The sequence below is a fragment of the Taeniopygia guttata genome, chromosome Z, assembly GCF_048771995.1.
Source record: "Taeniopygia guttata chromosome Z, bTaeGut7.mat, whole genome shotgun sequence".
Lineage (NCBI taxonomy): Eukaryota > Metazoa > Chordata > Aves > Passeriformes > Estrildidae > Taeniopygia > Taeniopygia guttata.
This window is the reverse complement of record NC_133063.1, coordinates 73,305,174-73,318,809: the sequence shown is the minus strand read 5'-3', so window position 1 is coordinate 73,318,809 and position 13,636 is coordinate 73,305,174. Positions and strand designations below refer to the sequence as shown.

The 13,636-nt window shown below is 39.0% G+C and overlaps 1 protein-coding gene across 5 annotated transcripts in view; it reads left to right on the top strand.

The window, feature by feature from the left end:
- The window catches only part of FREM1 (FRAS1 related extracellular matrix 1), a 70,872-nt gene that overhangs the window by 54,196 nt on the left and 3,040 nt on the right, over positions 1–13,636 (top strand). For 4 of the 5 annotated variants that reach the window (XM_072921693.1, XM_072921692.1, XM_030258041.4 and 1 more), the window contains 2 exons: positions 5,566–5,651; positions 7,022–10,679. In XM_072921693.1, coding sequence (XP_072777794.1) covers positions 5,566–5,651; positions 7,022–7,221 — 286 coding nt within the window. In that variant the 3' untranslated portion in view covers positions 7,222–10,679. Of the gene's footprint in view, positions 1–5,565; positions 5,652–7,021; positions 10,680–13,636 lie in introns of those variants that run through there. The other variant, XM_072921691.1, reaches the window with a different exon arrangement.

Sequence of the window (13,636 nt, the reverse complement as noted above, 5' to 3'; positions counted from 1 at the left end):
AATTTAAATGTTTCCAACAGAGAAATAAAACTACCATGGAGATCAGTCCTCAATTTTCAATAGTTAAAACAAACCAGATATTAAATGAAAATATGAGAATTGACTTTCAGTAAGTCAGCCAACTTCCATGAAAAAAAGAATAATTTTTTTACTACTACAAAAATGTCATAATTTTAAGCTCCTATATAATTTGTCTTGCTAGAATTTTTCTATTATGCAGAACAGGGAATCCCAAGCATTATTGAAATTGATTCACTAACAGTCTCCTACCCTACCCTTTTTGAGACAACCTTGCAATCTTGAGCTGATGGACTTGGGAACAGGCTATACAAAAAGTATACAGACATTGGCAGGCTGAAAAGTGTCTGGACAGGGGTCACAAAGTTGATCAAAGGACAGTAAAGCCTGCCACGTGAAGAAAGAAGGCATAGGTGAGCCCTTATCACTGTATTTTGGTATTTAGAGGGTGGCTAAGAAGAGGATGGAGACTCCCTTTTTACAAGGAGTCGATAGAAAAGATGAACAGCTACAGGAACAAGTTATTCCTGGGAAGATTCCAAGTATACACAAAGGAAAATTTTCACTGTGAGTTCAGCCATTAGAAGACTCTCTCCAGAGAGGTAGTAGATTCCTCAACATCAGACACTTTTAAGGTTTAGCTAGACAGGGTGCTAGCCCATCTTGTCTGGACAGTCCTTTTGCCAAGAAAGGTTGGAACCAGATGATCCTCGCAGTTCCTTCCAACATGATAGTCTATGATTCTATTCCAACACAGTAATGCTATCAATATATTGTGTTCTGTTGTCTGGACATAACTAGGTATGTATGGGCTAATGCAGGCCTATTTGAGTTTCTGTTGACATACATTGTATCCATCTGTTACAGGCGGTATACCTTTTCTTTAGTTTACATGTGCAGAGGCAAAAGCAGACAAAAATATGTGCTTGCCTTGATGTAAGTTCTATATATCAGTGTTAAACTGGGGATGGGGGGACAGGGAAATCTCAGTTAATTGCTGTGAAAATCTTGCACTATTTCTAACCCTTCTCCAATTCATTGGAGAGAAAGGTGGTTTAAGAACTCATTTCTCTAGCTTTGTTTGTATGCATGAAGAGACTCTTGGCAACATGAAGAGAAGCATCTGGGGGATATTATGGCTGAGTGATCCCACAGCAGTCTGATTTAGAACCAATTTTAATGATTTATGCCACAGCTCTTGTTTTTCCAATAGGAGCACATCCTCCCCAAGGGTCAGTACAGCAGGGCTCACCTCACTTGTGTGTGAAATGGTTTTACTGCTGCCACTGAAGGGATGGAAGAACTGCATTGATGGAACCCACAGTTATGTATTTTGCCTTGTTAGTCATACTGCACCTTTATCTTTTCTGAAGTTGAACATTTAATCAAAGCTCAAATATTATAAGATTTCAGGTCCGTTACTGCAAGCTGTGTAAGGCAGGACATGTTATTTTGTTTGATGGCACTATATCAGCTACATGTGGCCTCAGTCCTTGGGAAGCACAGGCAGAACCACATCTAAAGCAGTAGATTGGGTCTTTAATGGTGGTTCAGTGTTTCCTAGTGCAAAACAGGACAGCAGCCCTCTTCTAGTACTGGTTCTCTGAGTGACTGGTTTAACTCATATTATTGTGTGTGACTCCAGCAGAGGGATCCAGGTGCCTAGAGTAATTTTAAAGGCCTTGTATATGCTGTCTGTCTTTCAACTGCCAGTCTGGAAGTGCAGGGCTCCTGCAAGCTCTGCATCATGTCTGCCACTCTCATCTGAATCTTCTGAATTATAGGAGGTGTTGTAAGCAACACTAGACGCCTATTTTAAGGCATCAGGATAACTCCCTAGGTGACCAAATAAAAGATCGAGATAAGCACCGTCTTTCAGTCACCCTCCACACCCTTCAACATCAGGATAGGACATAGATTTACTACAGCAGTTCAAATAAAATGTTATGTTCCATGGAGACCTTCATACTTAATCAAATGTGCTTTTGCCAATGTCAAATTTACCAAAATGGTGCAAAACTCTTAAATGTATCAGACAATTTAATGGAAAATCAGTAAAGTCTTTGTGCTAAGTATTTTCCATGCAATATTTCAAGGTCAATAGCTACCCAAAGTAGCTTAATTAAATTTCCTTAATTTGTACAACTGCTCCAAGATAAAGGACACTCTTGAATCAATAACAAAAACTATAAAGCATGCAGGAACAATTTTTAATGGATTGTTTAGCTCAGGAAAAAATCATGTGTGTGGGTTTATTGTGGCTTCTTTTGGTTGGCATTTGTTTGTTTTTGGTTTTGTTTTGGTTCTTTCCCTAATAAGGCATTATTACCCCTTATCTTGACTAATTTACATTAGGAAGTGCTAGATGCACACTCCATAAATAACATTATCTTGTAATTTCCGGTGTCTGATCCCATGCTTCAGGCTTCAGTAAGTAACACCATGGAAGTGCTATGTTCTTTCAGTGCTATGTTCTTTCAGGATGGTTCTCATCTCCCTAAAATATATAACCCCTCTAAACAGGTATAACAATTAGAACAGTTGTTCTCTCTTCAGTAATATGTTTCTGAAGCTGTACTTAGAAAGAACTCCTATAGAGAAAATATTAGATTACATTATAATCATTGTAGTGCTTTCCTTTCACAGTGATGAAGTCTCTCCCTGGTACATGGATTGAAGTCTGAAACTGTTGTTGCTCAGACTATGGCTGTATGTCAAAAAAGATAGAGCAGTTACTGACACATATTGATGCTTTTTGGTTTCACATCTTCAAGAATAATCAAAAGATATGCTCACCCAAAGTAAATTACTTAGTTCCTGGGTTTTGGGTGTCCTTAAGCAGAAGCCAGATAAAATGCTCTATTTTTGTTCTTGTTCACATAATAGCAATACCACAGAAACCTCTTCTCAGGTCCATTTGGTCAGTGCAACCACAGTCTCTGGGAGGCAGACTAGTTCAGCTGCTGAAGCAGTTAGCCTGGGAGGACACCATGAATTAACTATGCCTGCTTTCCTAGACTCTGTCTGTAGAAGAAAATGGAGTATGAAAATTCCCAGCAGTGTTTGTCAGTGTAACAGCTTTGTTCCTAGCTCACTGGAGATTCTGCGCCTGGCAGATTGGCCCAGAAGGGTGGAAGCCAGTCACGCTTGGGACATACAGCCTGATGACAGGCACAGCTGAAGCCCTGCTGACGCCTTCACTGGGTGCAGTTTTGGGGGCCTCTACCACACAATCAGGGTGCACAATCCTGACCCCTACCAGACAGTTCTGAGGCTGTTCTGCTGCACCTCTAGGTTAGGAGAGAGTACACAGGTGTCAGTGTGACCCTTTCCATGCTGTTCTCTGGTGGCCCGGGAACTCAGAGTGCCCCATGGGCCTGCTGTTACTGCACAGTGCCTGCCCCAGGGCAGCTGTGATTGCACAGACAAGGGCTAACACCCAGCTGACCTGCTGGCCTTGGCAGATCCACCGTGCGCATAGAGCAGAGGGCAACTCCATCCCCTGCTGCTTTGGTTGGCCAGCAATGGTAACGGAGAAGGACATTGGAGCAGGAGTATCCCCCCTCAGAAACACAATGATTTTATTTCATATCCTGGCCCTGTGGGCCCAGATTAAGGAATGGTCCAGATTTTGTGCAGCAGGAGCTGTGCGGAATATTGTGGACTACTTTGAATTCTACTAATGTAAATTTTTCCTGCTTCTCTATTTTGTGTGGCATCATATGGAATACATGGGATTGGTACTCTTAGAAGACATACAGGGCAATAACGGGAATGGAGCTCCATGCATGGATCTCTAACTAGGCAGCATGCTTAATGGTGGGCTTTCATTCTAAAATCTGTTCATGGTCTCCATAGTGAGCTCAAGTCTGCCATTCCATTCTTCAGGCCTGGTTGCTGCCCCAGCTCTTAAAGACAGTCATCCTTTCATCTGGAGCAATAGCGATCTGTCTCTGTTAGCTTGCAAAAGTAACAAAATTAGTAAAATCCTTACAATACCATTTACTTATTCTGATATTAGAAACAGTTTTTTTCTCTCTTAAAATGTTTTTATGAACAGTGTTGTTTGCTCTGGCCCTATCAACTGTAACCCAGGATGTTCTGGGAGGCTGAAGGGGTTGGCATCACTTTTAGACTGAGTGGCAGTCAGAAATAGGGGACAAAAGAAATGTCAGCACCAGAGGTTCAGAATCAAAGGGATGGCAGCACCAGGATTGACATGTAAATAGGTGATATATCAACGCAGACACAAAGATGGATAAATAAGAAAGTGGAGCCACTGACGTCTGACAGTTCCCAGCAAATTTGAAGAAAGACATCTGTCTCTTAATGCCTAAAGATTTAGCCTGATCTCTAAATGGCTTAAGAGTAGCCTGCTGGTGCTTGTATGTTTGTCAGTGGCAAGGCCACTCTGTGGCTAGGGTTTGCAAACCCTCCTTTGGAGCTGGTATACTATAAGTACAAATGCAGAGCAGAGTTTATGCATTGACTTAATTCAGAAATAGTCTGCTTAATACAAACCACAACTTCTTTCTAATCTGAACTAAATGCTTAGTCACTGCAGGAAATCCTCTGAAGAATGTGCTGCTTTTCAGATTCCAAATTTCTTGTGATGGACAACTGGAATCCATGGGATACCTGCATTTACTGAGTAAAGGTTCATAGGAGAGTGGAGAACCAGAATGTCTCAGCTGACACTGAAAATTGAAAAGGATGAAAATGCAAAAAATAAAGAGTTGGGATAGAGGGAGAGGAAGGAAATGGAGGAGGGGAATGATGTTAACAGCCTGAATGTTGATTTTAGAGGATGTGTGTGTAACTGTGACAGGGGAGATTTAGATTAGATATTCACTCAGAGGGTGGTTGGGTACTGGAACAGTCTCCCCAGGGAAGTGGTCACAGCACCAACCTGACAGAATTCAAGAAGTGTTTGGACATTACTCTAAGGCAACCACTATTTTGTGGTTCTTGGGGCTGTCCTGTGTATGGCCAATAGTTAGATTTTGATGATCTTTGTTGGTCTCTTCCTACTCAAGACATTCTACGATTTTGTGATTCTGTGATTACTTCTCAGAATAATACCACTTAAACAAATTATTCAAAGATTCAGTATTGTCAAAACATGATTTTAAAAAGCTATCTCCTGCTCTACTACCAAACAGATGAAGTTGCAGCCATCTTTCAGTGGCTTGGATTTCAGTGTAGGAAGTTTATTATTTTATGGAAAATAAGGTATCAATAATTGTGACAATGTTTAAATCACAATATGAGTATGTGGCACATAATTCCTGTATACATTTCCTTCAGTTGCCAAGCTGATTGAATTTTTCTGTTAGAAAAACCAGACTAGGACTTTCCCTGGTAATCCACAATTTTAAGACTTCATCTTCATTTAATTATTCCTTCATGCCAGTAAGTTGTGGTTTTCCTGTGACTCATTATTTATATGCTTTATACTAGAATCAACACCCGTTGTTGATAAGTTGATGGGAACTGTCTGTCACTCTGTGGAATGCTGATTACTTTGCCCTCTCTTGTTGAGCCTAGATACTTGGGGAGTCTAACAAGTGTGGCTAATGAACAACACATGCAGTGGCTGTGGGACTTCAGTGGGAAGATGCCCTTTTGGATAGGTAAGTATATTGGCTGCAAGCCCAATCTGTAGATTGCAGTTCCTGTCCACATTGAAAAGCAGAAACTGCTGCAGCAGTTCAAGCCCAGTCTTCAAACGCTGTATTGTCCTCAAATTTCTGCTGCTTTTATTATTTCAATGCAAGGCATAAACCAAAAGCCATAATGTATCTGGCTACTTTTATAAGTTTTTATCAAAAAGATATGTTTATCATGATGTCTATTGCTGGACTGGTTTTGTCTTGAAACCTTTATTGAAACAAGCTGATGAAAATAGTTCTTGTGCAGCTCCTACAATTTTATCTCCTCTTTCTTTTGACTGTTCCTTTATTTATCCCTAATTTAGCTTTTTCTTTTAACTTACATAATTATTTGGGTTACTCCTGATTTAATGGCATCATCTTGTGTTAGAAATCTTTTGAATTATTTAGATGATAAGCTAAAGAACATTTCATAATATAATTTCAGATTTAGCTATTTCTTATTAGGCACTTTACATTTAATGAGAAATGGAAAGAATTTGGATGGGTTTTCTTAGTGCCTTCTTTCTGTGAATGACTGCCTTAGCTCTAACACTAGTGCTACTGCTTTTTTCTAACCCCTCTTGTTTCTGCTATACTGTCCTCAGTGTTGTTCTTTCTCTCTGATTCTGAACTGCAATTATCAGCTCTTAGTAATTTGCTGAGATGGACCTACTAGGTTTACTAAATTAATTTCAAAAAATACAGTTAGTTTTGGATCATGTTTAATGCTATCGTAATTCTGTTAACTTAAAAGAAATAAATTTGTTTGACAAAGATAAAGACTACAAGATTTTTATGCCAATTTTCTTATTTTGGCCTCTCCTAAGAAGTCATGTCTGAAATTATGCCATGCCCATTGGTCTTAGTAACTCAGAGGCTAGGGGAAAAAGATATGTTTTATATTGTACTAATTAACACAAACTAATTTTACAACTGTTAATTTAAAGAATGTAAATCAGGTCCACAAAGATCTGCGGAATTTTATATCCAGAAGAAATCTGAAGGCATGTGATGCTGTCCAGACTCCTTGCTATTTAAAGAGTCAAAAGAAAAACCTATGAGGGGATAGATATGTAATAGATGAAAGGAGAAAAAAAATATTTTAGATATGCACTATTGCAGAAAAATGTACTTTCCTTTATTCATATGGCACTAATTGTGATTCAAGTGGACTAATTAAATCCTAAATTGTGTTTTGCTTGTGTTCTAGCAGTTGTTTTATTTTTCTCTCAGCATGCAACTGTATGCATTTTTTAATGAAGAACAACTTACAGAACAGCATGACTCTCTTGGCATCTGGCTCCAGTCACAATAAACATCACTGATTTGGTCTTACTGATTTCACACAGGTTTGAATGACCAAGTCAATTCTGGACATTGGGAGTGGAATGGAGGAGAACCTGTAACCTACATAAACTGGAGAAGAGGCTCCTACCACTTTCCAGTGAGAGGAAGGAATTGTGTATTTGTGCAGAAGCGAGGAAAATGGCAAGCAACTGACTGCAAGAAGGTCAAACTTAACAGCTATATATGTTCAAGAAAGTTGTAATGGATGGAGGATACCTCTGAAAGCATACAGACATTCATGCTATTTCAGTTTGTTAGCTGTGTTAGAAAACCGTTCAAATTATCAGGAAGGTTTATTTTATATGCTGCCATGCATATAATGCAGATGCAGAGGCCAGGCAAATGCTCTGGCCTCTAACCAAGGTATGGAGATCAGCTGCAAAAAACTAAGCCCAGGTTAAGGTTTTGAAATCTCCGCAAAGAGTCTGATCTCTCACTTACTCATATATATTTTTATGCCAAAGAGCCAGGTCTCAAGGCTTTCATCACACTTCTGTGTAAAAGTACTTTTTCTTAAAGGAAGGGTTGTGAACTGCAGTTTTATTCTGCAGTCACAAAAACAGGAATGTTGCTGGGGTTGGAAATGAGGGTAGACATTGTCTAAAACCAGATCTTTTGGGTGATGATGTGAGTGATGTCATGTAAGCACTGGAATTTCTTTGGTGGATGCCCTAGTACATCTTACAGAAGAACTAATGGTTGGACATTGCCTGGTGACAGAGTATGAACAGGAGCAATGCCTTGTATTTCTTCTACCTCCCAAGGGCAGCTTCAGAACCTAATGGATCTGACCACACAGAGTTGCATCTGTTTCACATTCCTAAGCAAATTTTTCTTTTCTTTTTTTTTTTTTTCCAGAACTGCAGGATGGTGCTGTAATTTTTAGTGTAATTAAATAATGGGACATCTCTAAATCAAATGTTATAGCAAATGATGATTTATTTAAAAAAAAATTTATACCTAATCCTAGGATATTATCTGGGGATATTCACTGATACATGAACATCAATAGGATTTATATGTGTGTATAAACCAATGTAATCGTGGGACATATTTTGTAGTAAAGCAGCTAGGGCTTTTGAACAATATTAATCTAAGTCCTTATTAGGGATTTGAGGCTTTTAAAAATATTTTTTAAAAATCCAGATTTATTTCCAAGAAAGGCTTAAAACTCAGCAATTAATAGGAAAAAACCAGCTGGCCAAACTTATTTTAGAAAAATACAGTTGCACTATAAAAATTTTGTAACATTATAGTAGATTTATATTTGACCTGTCAAAAGCTTGCTTTTGGACATTTTTACTGCCAGTCTTAAAAAAAAAAAAAAAAAAAAAAAAGAAACAAAACAAAAAAATCCAAACCAAAACAAACCACCAAAACCAAAAACCCAAAAAAATCCCCAAACAAAATGAAATGAGGATCCAAGCACAGGCTTCCTTTCTAGACAAAAGAAAAATTAAAGTTGCTCTCAACAGGAGCCAGTGTGTGACAGTTGGTTTGGAAGTGAGTAGGGTGAATTTGCCCTCTACCTATGATCTCTCATCCTTCCCATCTGCCTGCCTGCTGCCAGCAGTTGATCCCCTGCCTTGATCGTCTGTTCAGCCAGTCTCTGGATCAATTTTGCAACAGAGCTGCAAAACCTCTTTCTCAGGTTCATCATAGTAATTTCTCAGTCCTGCAAGGGAAAGACAGAGCAGAAACATCTCTCCTCTCTGAGCTGAAGGATACTGTTTCAGGGGTTATATCTTCCTCCTCTTTGCCTTTGTCACACATGGGTTACTCATCCTTCCTCCTTGCCTGTGACAAGTTATATCAACATGTGAGCAGCTGAACAGCCCTTGTATATAGGAAAGAACCTCCCTGAAAGGATTGCTGCCAAATAAATATGAGTGCATTGCAGAATTGGAGAAAAAACATACTGGGGACAGAACCTCCTCACCTTTTTTCTTGCTATCAACAGATGAAGAAAACATATTTCCAAGATTTCTCTCAGGTTTTTTTGTTAGACAGAAACTCCTTCGTTTAAGGAGTTTTCTAGGTCAACATAGATATGCTACTTGTCTCCAAACCAAGTACTCCTAAATGTCTGGTTTTTGACCTGATTTTATTTCTGAAGGTTTTCATTACAAAAAAAAACCCCAAAAAACAAAAAACAACAACAACGACAACAAAAACCAAACCAACAAACAAAAAAACCCCCACATTTAAAAAAGCACTCTCAGTATCTTTTAGTGGTGTGTTCTAGAATTCCATGGAAAATTGACTGAGATATAAACTATTATTTCTTTAGGGCCTTTTTAAAATAAAAGATGTAGAATTTATCAGTGCTAATTTTATAAAGCCAACTGAGATTACACAAATACCTCTCCCAATTATTTAATAAATTAATAATATCAACAGAGTGGGGATTTTTACAAAGGTGCTTGTTACTTGATCAATAACTGACTCATGCCATCGGACACAACAGTGACCTCAGGTTTGCTTTTGTGAGAGTAGAGGAAATTTTCCCTTTTTTGTACTTCATTTGAACTACTTTAAAGTGATTCCAGTGTATGAAGATTTTTAGTTGTGCAAACTGCATGAGTTTATTGGCTTAGTTATATCTATCACAATACATTAATGAAACTAAAATTCTTATATTGCAAAGCAAGTATATTTCTGCCCTGAAAGGCTGCTGAATTTTTTCCAATATAGTTAACTGTTCCAAACATTTAATAAATTTTATTTTTCCTGCCCTTAAATAGGTATTTTTTTCACAGATCTTTACATCTTTTATTTTTATTACTAGATACTGGATTTCAAAGAACAAAACAAATCAGAGAAGGCACAAATAATTTTTTTCTGTTGACACGGGAAATTATGGCTTCTGAGAAGTTTAGTAATGGATGGGCCTACAGCTCTTAATGAGGAGCTTTGGGGATTTTTTCATCTTCAGCATTTTTGAATTAGGCTCTGAGTAAACTCCAGGAAAAATGTGTATTTAGGGGATGAGCAGCATGAAGAGTATTTCAAAAGGCTGAAAGTAAGAAAAAGGAGCATGCAAAATCTGGTGTTCACATATGGATGCCACACTTTCTGGATAACAAAGGATATACTTCACTAGAACTATCCATAAATCCATACCCAAGAGCAATAGAACCAAGATGCTAAGTGAAAATAACTTAGACATTACCTTAGATTTCTATACAGTAGAGGGCTGTGTGAGCACTGTGTGTGCTTGTCACTTTTAACCACATTCACTCCCTGAAAAATATCTTTTAAATATGTTAGTATTTGAAACAAATTTGACAGGGAGGTAGTTAACTCAAAGCCAATGATTGTGGAAAAAAATGGATAGGCAACAGGTCACAGGAGCACTAATTCTGAACCAAAGTATTCTAAAACACTTGAATTTTTTACTAACTTTATATATATCAAGTATTTAGTCTGAAAATTATCAGAAAAGTTTTCCAGATCTTTTTCCTACATATGGATACTTTAGTGAATGTCTTCAAAGTCTTTATTCACTCAAATTATAAAAATAACCTGGAGAGAGTTATACATAAGATTCAGTGATTCTGCATTATTTGCATAACAGTATTGGTGCTATGATAATTCTTCTATTTTATATATTGTCATGTTTAACTCTGTAATGTGTGTTAATAAAAACCCCAAAATATACATTGGTGAATATGAACTTCTTAATTTCAAAATTGTACAAAAACTTATTTTCTAGTGATAATAGCTTTAGTTATTAATATAAAGAATATACATAATATAACTTTATATTGACAATTTATAATTTTATAAATGTATAATTATATAGTTATATAAAATTATATCCTATATAATATATATTAATATTACATTATTTATATTTATTTATAGGTATTAATATATTTATATAATGATATAAAATATATATATCAATAATTTATAGGTAAAATATACCTGCTGTTTACTCTAATCAGCTTCTGAATTCAGTTTTTTCTTCTGTTTGGGCCTATTCTTGAGGAATACTATAAGGACATTTGTACCATGGGTTAACCACCCATAAATAAGAAAATGCTGTTTGTTTTTAAAAATAAATCTAAGAAAATATATAGGTCTGCAAGCAGATATACAAGAAGAAGAACAAGACTGCCAGTCTATAAAAATGAATTTTAATATTACTCTTGATTTAAAGAAGGATGTGAAAAGAGTCCTTGTCCCTCAGAAACTTCAGCCTCCTTCAGAGGAAATTTCCCTCCCGTTACCCTATGCTGACTGTAGTATGGATAACTCTGCTACTCTGTGTTACTTAAACACTGTTCTCAGTATCAGTACATTTAAATGATTTGAAAAAATTAGGCTCTAAATTAGGCTCTTATTTTCAAGGCTTTTAAATTTTACTATTTTTTTTTGGCCTTGAGGTAGTGTATTGTTTTCAATCAGAAGTAGTCCTAAGCACCAGGATCCCATAGCTTAGAGGTATAGAAGACAAAGGAGTACAGGACAGCTGATCAGTATTCAGCATTTCTCCCAAATCAAGACAAATGTATCCCCATGAGCAAGAAATCAAACAACAGTTGCAGAAGACCTACTGGGATGAGCAGAGAGCTTCTAGCCAATCTCAAACAGGAGAAATTTATGGAACATGGAAATGGAGAGAGGCTGTATGGGTGGCGTATAGGAATATAGTGGGCATCCTGGAGATAGAAGATACAGAGAAGGTAGAGTAACTGAATTACCTCTTGGCCTCAGACTTCACTGCTGAGGCTGTCCTTCAGTAATCCTAGACCCTGGAGGCAAGAGAGGAAGACTGGTGAAAAGAAGACTTGCCCTTGGCCATTGAGGGTTTGGTTAGAGGTCAGCTAGGCAGACAAAACCAGAAATCCATGGGCCCTGGTGGGATGCACACACAGGTGCTGAGGGAGCTGGCAGATGTTGTTGCTAAACCCACTGTACATCTTCTTTGAAAAATGATGGAAGAGAGGTGCCTGATGACTGGAGGAAAGCCAGTGGCACTCCCATCTTCAAAACTGCCAACAAAGAGGATCTGGGAAGCTACTGGCCAGTCAGCCCCACCTCCATCCCTGGAAAGGTATTGGCACAGATCACTCTGGAGGCTGTGACCAAGCACGTAAAAGAAGAGAAGGTCATCAGGAGTAGTCAGGGTGGACTCACCAAAGGCAAATAATGTTTGACCAATCTGATGGCCTTCTGTGATGGTGTGGCCGGATGGGTTGTTGAGGTGAGAGCAGTGGATGTTTTCTACCTGAGCTTCAGCAAGACTTTTGACACGGTCTCCCATAAAATCCTCATAGATAAGCTCAAGAAATGTGGATTAGAGGAATGGACAGTGAAATGGACCAAGAACTGGCTGAAGGCAGAGCTCAGAGGGTCATGATCAGTGCAGCAGAGTCCAGCAGGAGGCCTGCAGTCAGTGGTATTCCCAAGGGATCAATATTAGGACCAATCTTACTGAACTTACTTGTCAATGACCTGGAGGAAGGGATCAAATGCACCCTCAGGAGGTTTGCTGGTGACACCAAACTGGGGGCAGTGGCTGATCCACCTGAAAGCTCTGCTGCCATTCAGTGGGACCTTGATCAGCTGGAGGGTTGGGCAGAGAGAAACCTGATGAGGCTCAACAAGGGGAAGTGCCAGGTCTTGCACCTGGGCAGGAACAGCCCCAAGTGGCAGCACAGGCTGGGGCTGACCTCCTACAGAGCAGCTCTGTGGAAAAGGACCTGGGACTCCTGGTGGATCACCATAAGCTGTCCATAAGCCATCAGTGCCCCCGTGGCCAGGAGGGCCAATGTCATCCTGGGGTGCACTGGGAAGAGTGTGGCCAGCAGGTCGAGGGAGGTGATCCTCCCCCTCTACTGAGCCCTGGTGAGGCCACAGCTGGAGTTCTGTGTCCAGTTCTGGGCTCCCCAGCACGAGAGAGACAAGGAGCTACTGGAGAGGGTCCAGTGGAGAGCCACAAGGATGGTCAGGGGTCTGGAGCTTCTCTCTCATGAGGAGAGACTCTGGGAGCTGGGACTGTTTGGTCTGGAGAAGACTGAGGGGGGATCTCATCAATACATAGGAAATATCTCAAAGATGGGTGTCAGGAGGATGGTGCCAGTCTCCTTTCAGTGGTGCCCGGCAACTGGTTTTAGTACAGTGACCATAAACTAAAGCACAAGATATTCTACCTCAACATGAGGCAGAACTTCTTTATACTGAGCGTGGCAGAGCATTGAAACAGCTGCCTGTGGAGGCTGTGGAGTCACCCTCTTTGGAGACACTCAAAATCCACCTGGATGCATTCTTGTGTCACCTGCTCTAGGTGACCCTGCTTTGGCAAGGGGCTTGGACTGGATGATCTTCAGAAGTCCTTGTCAACCCTAATGACTGAAAGGGTGATTCTGTGATTCAGAATCTGCTATCTTAAGTATTGCATATAAGCAGAGTGAGCAAAAGAATATAATTTTATGCATATAGAAGAAATTTTATGGTAAGTTTATATCTATTTTTATTTTAACTAAAGAAAATGTGTGCATCTTCCTTGGATTTTATTGCAAAAATTTTGTTGGTGGTGTCAAATTCTTCAGTGAATAACCTATCTCTCTCAAATTATTCACAACAATCTAGGAAGATGCAGCTTCCTG